Here is an 8,169-nt window from a genome sequence, read left to right as displayed (position 1 = left end):
AAAGAGCGGCTTTAAAAGAACACACACTTATTTCTCAAGGTCCTAGAGGCTGGAAGTGGGAGATCCAGGTGCCGGCTGGTTCAGTGTCTGGTGAAAACCCACCCCCTGGTTTGTCAACGGCTACCTTTTTGCTCTGACCTCACATGATGAAGAGACAGAGCTCCAGCACTTCTCCAGACTCTTTTCCTCCACGAGCATCACTCCCTGCTCTGCCCACCACGACCCCAATTGTGTATCTGCACCTCCTGTCCTCCCACGTGTCCAGGCTTAATGCATTCAAACTCCCTACTGGGGTGGCCAGGAAAAGACAAGGCCAGGGAGGGGCTCAGCCAGCCTGCCACCCACACCCTCGCCAGCCCCTCCAAGGGGGTGTCCTTCATGCTGGACACCAGCCAGGCAGCCTGTTTTGGCTCAGATGCCCGCACCCTGGTGTCTTTGCCCTGCCTGGACCTCCCCATGTGTGCCCCACTGGAGAACCCCTCTCCAGGCTCACAGCCCAGCCTGTAAGGAACAGGCTCCTCTTCGGGGAGGTCCCAAGGCAGCCAACATCCACTCTGCCCATCCCCTGCAGAGCCCTGCCTTAGTGTCCCCTTCAGGTGGCTGACTTTGCAGTCTGGTGACCTGACCCTAATGTCTTATCTCCGTAGCCAAATGTGTGTGAAGGGCTGGGAGCCACGCCAGCCTAGGAGGCAGGGGACCAGGCACTGAGTGCAGGTTGGTGCTCTACCCAACTCTCCTGGCACAGAAGCTTGAAAGGTCCAGTCCTTGGATGTTCCCTGTGACCTGCGGAGGCTGGACTGTAGGAATCACATGGTTCCTTCCAGCGTGATTTAGAAAGTGAGCAAAATTGCAAATCCGTGACACATCAATTGATGACAGCTGTCCCATAAGGAAACATCATCAACCCATTAAATGTCATGGAGGTAGAATAAAAGTCACTCAATGCACCTTCAGTTTAACCACAAAAGTATAGGATGGATGGATGGATGGAAGGAAGGAAGGAAGGAAGGAAGGAAGGAAGGAAGGAAGGAAGGAAGGAAGGAAGGAAGGAAGGAAGGAAGGAAGGAAGGAAAAGTGAATGGATGGATGGATGGATGAGTGGATGGATGGATGGATGGACGGATGGATGAATAAATGAATGGATGGATGGATGGATGGATGGATGGTTGGATGGATGGATGGATGGATGGATAAATGGATGGATGGATGGATAGATGGATGGATGGATGGATGGATAAATGAATGGATGGATGGATGGATGGATGGATGGATTGACAAATAATAGATACATGATAGAAAACACACAGAAACATAGATAATCGACAGGCAGGTAGAATATACGATAGAATATACACACAAAGAGGATGCAGACAGGAGATATATATATATATGGCATCCATTCCACACAGGCATGGAATCACAAGGCTTACTACGTATGTAACCTGTTAGCCAGGGACACAATCACAGTGCAATTTCAAGCTGCCCACAAAGCACAGTGCTGACGTCCCCAGTACTGTGCACGAGGCACCATCTTTCGTGCCTGCTGCGCAGTCAACGGGTCCTTTCCAGGAAAACCCAGCCATGAGCTTCCTAGGAAGAAAAGCCTCCTCAAGTACCATCTCCCAGAACCCTGAACCTCCGAGACGAGAAGCAAGGGTGCCGTTCACACCACAATAAAAACTCTCGGGAAGCGCCCTGCTTCGGAGACAGGTTCTAACAGAGAACAGGATGGACCGTTCCCGCCAAGAAGCCCCTCCCCCAGCACGTGTCATCTGCCACCTGCGAAATGCACACCTTGTCTCATGTCTCCATGAGAATGCAGCACGTCTGGGACAACCAAGAAGCCGAACTGCCCTGGAATCAGGAGGCTGGACAAGCATCTCGAGCTTGCCTATCACCAGAGGTCTGAGTGCCAAGCAGATATTCTGAGAATCCTCCCAGAATAATGAAGGCCAACATCCCCTAAAAGGGGCTGCACAGAGCCCCCCAACCTTGGAGAAACAGACTACAGGGTCCTGACATGCAGGGGCACCCAGGGAACCCAGGGACGATGTAGGTTTGGAATCACGGATCCCACGAGGGAGCCTGGGTCTGTGTTTCTGGCAAACAGGGCTGGTCTACACGGCGGCTACAGGCTATGTCCTGGGAAGTGGGATGTGGGCACAGGATTATGTCAGACGGCTGAGATGCCAGGGTGCTAACGGGATGGGGCTGGGGTGCATGCCTCGGGACCTCCGAAGGGAGGATGGCAGGCTTCATGGGACTGTTGTGCTAAACCCTATAAGAGTCTCATGTTTGCAAATGGCTGGAACAACGTCAGAAGGACAGGAACATTGCGTGGAAGATGCCACATGGGGATTGTGGCCTGGAGCACGCCGCGTGGCGCCCCACGCTGTGTGCAGATCTACGGGACCACAGCCACACCCTGATGGGAGCGCATGCTCCACAAAGCCACAAATACCTCCTTTCTCAGGGACAACAGGAGCCGGATCTGCCCTGAGTTCTGAGAGCCACTGTCACACAGACCAACGCTGAGCGGGATTGAGCCTCTACGGCACCCAAGAACCAACTCCGGGAAGGCCCCCCGGATTAACTCCAACAACAACAACAACAACAAAAACCCAACTCAGACTTAGCGCTTTAGAGTAAGACGTGAGCATAAACCCCACACAGACGCACACCTGTGAGGAAGCTGAGCGGGGTGTGGACCCAGAGAGGAGAACGCGTGCCGGCCAGGGGCTGTATGTGTAACAGCCGTGCTCAGGGATGGGCACAGCGGGTGCCCATCACCGGACACAGCCAAGGACGTGCTCCCCGGGGACCATCAGACATTGGCCATGTCAGTCACCGTGGCTGAAAGTGGCCCATCTCAACTCCGCGTGTCTGTGTGTGAAAAGGAAATATTTAGTTAGCCCCCACCCAGCAACAAGGCAACCAATACCCTGCAGGAAGAGAAGGCCGGGCCGGTGCGGATCAACATGCCGTGTCCGTTTGTCTGTCCGTGTGGTGCCTTGTTTTGTTAAGAGGAGGAAGGACAGGATGGGCAACAGTCAACTGTCTGTACAAATGAAAGGTCCATGCTCACCCACTCACAAAGGCTCGGGCTCATAAAACCACTCGCTGAAGACAAGCCAGTGAAGGAAAATGCAAAAGGCCTGCTCCTGGGCAGCACGGCACCAAGTGGTGGCTTTATTCACATGAAGGAAAATGCAAAAGGCCCCCCGCCAGACAGCCCATCACCAAGTGGTGGCTTTATTCACATAGAATTTGGGTTGCACAAATACCTAGAATGGATCAGACTCTTTGTCATTTGCAAGGACCCCAGGACAAAGCACCATGGACTCATTCTTTGTGGCCCGGAAACGTCTTTCAAGAAGGCAACAAAAGCCCCTCCCCCCCACCCCCTAACTGGAGGGATTCTGTCACAATGAACACACATCAGACAAATAAATTAGGAGCTCATCTGCTTCTTGGGTTTATTGAACAAGAGTCAAATTTGAAAGCGTTAAATAACAAAAAAAAAACAACAACACATCCCATGAGGAAGGCTCAAACCCAGTCGGATGCATCAAGATACAAGTCTCGCCCCTCTTCAACACCAGGGGGGGGGTCACCCTCCTGAGAAAATGGACACATCCGCCTCCTTAAATGTCCATGATGCTCTCGGAAGTGCTGAGCCACGCAGAATGTCACCAGTGTCTCGGGTTTCTGAGAACAGCCGGAGCGACCCCGAAATCAAGGCCAAAATGTCCCATGGTCCGTTTTTTAAAAAATCAGCGGGCCCCCGCGGGGTGGCGTTGAAAAGACAAAACCCAAGCGTCCGTGGCCCCCTGGAGAAATTGAAATCACCCTTGGCACATTTGGGCCCTGGTAATTTTGGAAAGCAGGGTTCCCGAGGGTGGGGGGCCTGGTGGTCATCCTGGGGAAAGAGCTCCCTTTAAGCATGGGACACGCGCACACACCCACACGCACGCATAGGACCCAAGCGCCTCAGGGTCACCAGGACCACGGGCACAGAGCGAATTGCAGCGAGGGGACAAAAGGCAGAAGACACAGCGCGTCCAATGCCTCTTTTCCTGCGTTGTCCCCACGGCCCGCTCCCTATTGCTGTTTTCATGCTTTGCACCAAACCTAAAGCTTGTGCGTCTCCCACACGTGGCGCGTGGGCTGGAGAGGGGTGTCCCCGGCCGTGCCAAAGGCAAGGTGCGTGCTCCCGCTGGGAAGTAAACATGGGCTCCCGTGCACAACAGGTCCGGGAAGGCCTATGGAAGGCGTGTGGGCCGGGAAGGACGCGGGACTTTGGATGTTTTTCTGTGGTTTATGGCAAACAATCCCGCGGAGAACAGGACGGCCTTGGGGGTGGAATTAATTTATGTAGGAAACGAACGGGGCTCCCTCCCTCCGACCGTCCATCCCTGCTGGCTGCGCGCTGCTCCAGGAGTTCGTTATCTGCAACCAGCAGCCAGCAGGTGTGCGTGGGGACTTCTAGAACTTTCTCCGTCGATTTCTGCCACTTCGCTAGGACGCGAGTGGGCTCCCAGAGGAAAGACGCGCACAGCAGCCCCATGTTTCCCTCCTGTGCCTTTGCTCTCTTCAGCCCGGCCACCCACGCACACGCACTCGCGCAGTGGGTATTTAGAGGGGAACATCTCGTGGGGGCCAGCGCCACGGGGACCCCACCCCCACCCCGCCGACACCTACACGAAGCCGCTGTCCCTGATCCCAAAGAAGCCGGCGTGCACAGCGTCCCCTAGGGGGAACACCTGCTCGTGGTCCAGGCCCCATTCGCCCTCGTCCTCGTCCTCGGGCTCGGCCTCGGCACCGCTGCGCGCGTTCTCGTACAGGAAGATCTGCTCGTCCACGTGCGCCGGAGCCAGCCGGTTCCTCTTGGCGCTGACCACGTTGGCGGAGGAGCCAAAGAGCCGCTCCGGGAAGACGCGCGTGGCCGCCACGCACCAATATTTCTGCAGCACCTTGGGCAGCACGGGGAAGAGCGCCAGGCGGTCGGACCACCACTTGAGGGGGTCCTCGTTGAGGCCCAGCACCTTCTGCGACTTGAAGTTGCTAAGCTCCTCCACCACCTGCGCGTGCCACTCCTCCTGGTCCTCCACGCCCCCCGTCTGGCAGAAGATTTCAGCCAGCATGCTGTTGATGACGCTGGTAGGCGGCGGCGTGGACGCCAGCACCAGCTTTTTCACTGGGGGCTCCTCGGGCAGCGCGTACATCTTGTCCTCCGCCGTCCGGTAGCCACCGCCACCGTCCTTGACCTTGTCCAGCAGGCCCTTGGCCTCCTCCACCACCCTGTTCTCCACCTGCTGCCTCTCGAAGGCAGACAGGAAGGGCAGGCGCTTGTAGCGCGGGTCCAGGAAGGTGGCCACGTTCAGGAACATGTCGATCTCGGGCGCCTCCTGGTAGGTCTTGGACAGCTCCTTGGCGATGACCTCCTTGGCCATGCTGAGCTCCTTGCAGTCGGTCTCCTTGATGTTGAGCGTGGTGTTGAGCAGCATGTGCAGCAGGGGCTTCACCATGCTGATGGTGGGGTACTTGGAGGCGGAGAGCATCTCGGCCACCTGCTTGAAGGGCTGCAGCAGCTCCACGAGCCCCTCGATGGTGGCCCACTCGGCAGCCTCCAGCATCAGGTGGTGGTTGTTGCTGTCTTCTACCAGCACGCCCGCGATGACAAACTGCTGCTCCTTGAGGCGCTGGAGCATGGCCAGCGTGCTGCCCCACCAGGACACACGGTTGCTCACCAGCATGCAGTGCGCCATGTTCTGCTGCTTCTGCTTCTCGTACAGCATGTACATGGCCACCGTCGACTGCTGGAAGTACTCCACCAGCTTGCGGCAGCGGGCCAACAGCCCGGCCAGCTTGGGCAGCTGCAGGGCCTGCTGGATGCCCGCATTGAACGTGTGCCCCAGGCAGGGCATCTGCACCGAGATGTCCAGCAGGGAGCACGCCTTCACGATGTCCTTGCCGCAGTCCGTGGTGGCCCCAAACACCTTGGCGCTGATGCCCCATTCGATGAAAGCCTCGTACAGGACCCTGGTGATGGACTCGGCCGTGTTGTCCTCGGGGACCTCGAAAGTCTTCAGGCAGCGGGAGCCCACAGACAGGCAGCCAGGGGCCCCGCCGCCCAGGAAATGGGCGGCCAGCGTGACGTAGGCACGGTTCTGGTTCTCGCTCCTCCACATGTCCGTGGAGATGCCGCACCAGGACGCGTCGCTGAGCTCCTTGAGGACGGCCTCACGGACAGCGCCATACTTTTCAGGGATGGCCTTGCTGCAGAGGAATTTCCTGCTGGGCAGCTCGTACCGGGGGTCGGCCGTCTTCAGCAGCACCTTGAACGTGGGCTCGTCCACAATGGACGCGGGGTACAGGCCCTCGCAGATGAGGCCGATGACAGCGGCCGTGAGCTCCTGCTGCCGCTTGCTCTCGTGGCCGTGGCCGGCCTTGGCGGCCAGCGTGTCCGGTGGGGTCAGCTGCGACGCCTCAGGCTTCAGCTTGGAGAAGGCGGTGGCGAAGGCCTCGCGCATCTGCTCCGTGTTGCTCTTGACGAACTCACAGAACTCGTCGGGGTGATTCTTCTCCAGGTGGTAGGAGAGGTTGGAGGTGTTGCCGGAGTAGGCGATCTGGGCCATGCAGATGCGACAGTAGATCTTCTTCCACTGCAGGATGCATCCCTCGGCGTTGGTGTCGAAGCCAAAGTACTTCCACACTTTGCTCTTGGCGCGCGGGTGGGCCACTAACTTGAGGTCTGTCTGGGACGGGTCCAGGCCTTTTGCCTCCATGGCTTCTGCGCCGCGGCCCGCCTGCAGGGCCTCCACTCATTCCTGCGCACCTGCTGAGAAGCAGCAAGACAAACACAGCGTGAGAAGGGGCCCAGGCAGCACAGGAGGGGGGTGCCCTGTGAAGAGCGAGCGCACGCCACACGCCGAAGCAGCTCTGTCTCCAAGCCACGGTGCAGAGGGACCCCACGGGGCCACCTTTCCGAGTGCGTGTGGCTTTTGCAAAGCGGAGGGTGCGCTCTGACAGGTGAGCGCCTCTTCCCTGCAGGTCACTTCTATGCGCAGTGTGCGCAGCGACTCCACGCGTCTGAAAACATGCGCATCTGCGCTCCTACGGGCGCAAGGACTTCACGCGTCTGAAAAACGTGCGTATCTGTGCTCCTATGCGCATGACTCCGCGCCTCTGAAAACGTGCACATGCGCACTCCTACGTGCGCAGTGGCTGAAAACATGCGCATCTTTGAGTTTCTCGGTCCTTAGAGCACCTGGCCCATCTTGGCTATTTACTGTTTCCTGTGCTAGGCGGTCCACCAACCCAGCACCAGCCAGGCAGGGTCACTTTCGGGGCAAATGAGCTGCTGGCTGCATGCGGAAGCCCACATGCCCCAGCACGGGCGCCAGCCCAGGAGGACCCACCGTCACCACCAGCAACATCTCAAGCCTCCTTGTCAGCAAGAATGGGAGGCACCACGGCACCCGAGGTTTGTCACGGGCATACAAGAAGCAAAATCGAGATTTTAATTTGGACAAAGCAGTCTTTAAGTTGGCTAAGAAGCATGGCTACTTTTTTTTTTGTTTTCCCCCAAATTTTACGTTTTAAAATGACGACTTTTGGAACATGGCATGCAGTCCTTTTATCTTTGACACATCCATCATCGGTAACCTTAGTGGGGCGGTAATGGACATCTTGATTCCTGGAGCTTCTCAAAATGCCCACCGTGGGCAATCATACCAGTACGCACAGATACACATTTGCTGTGCTTGGGTTTCAGCATCACCAGGCTCTCGGAGGGGAGGCTTTGTCGACCCAGAAGCCAGCCCCGAGGGTTCCTGTTGTCCCTGATGGCCCCACGTTGGGTCCCTCGGAGCCGCCAACCTGGGCAGGGACTCCCCAGAACGGCAGCTGGGTTCTGCTCAAAGGTGTCTGTTAACTCTGCAACTTTTCAACCCACCGTACAGTGCTCAGGGGGTTAAATAACAAACTGCACCAACCAGGCATTTTCTGAGTATCGGGAATATGTTCAGAGCAAAATCTCCATGTCTACAGGGGATCGCAGAGTGCCCCCCACCAGAATTCAGGTACTTCCAGAACCTGTGAACGGAACCTTATTTGAAATAGGACCCAGGTGTATTAAGTGAAGGATCATAAGGTCATGGGAAGGAT

The 8,169-nt window shown here is 57.0% G+C and overlaps 1 protein-coding gene across 1 annotated transcript; it reads right to left on the bottom strand.

Annotated features, from left to right (window-relative positions):
* Positions 1–3,451: 3,451 nt before the first annotated feature.
* On the bottom strand, positions 3,452–6,848 carry ZBED1 (zinc finger BED-type containing 1). The gene has a single exon (XM_021689242.1). The coding sequence runs from the start codon at positions 6,786–6,788 to the stop codon at positions 4,698–4,700; it is 2,091 nt and encodes a 696-aa protein (XP_021544917.1). The 5' UTR covers positions 6,789–6,848; the 3' UTR covers positions 3,452–4,697.
* Positions 6,849–8,169: the final 1,321 nt, after the last annotated feature.

Source organism: Neomonachus schauinslandi, chromosome X (genome assembly GCF_002201575.2).
Source record: "Neomonachus schauinslandi chromosome X, ASM220157v2, whole genome shotgun sequence".
Taxonomy (NCBI): domain Eukaryota; kingdom Metazoa; phylum Chordata; class Mammalia; order Carnivora; family Phocidae; genus Neomonachus; species Neomonachus schauinslandi.
This window is presented reverse-complemented; position numbering and strand designations above follow the sequence as displayed.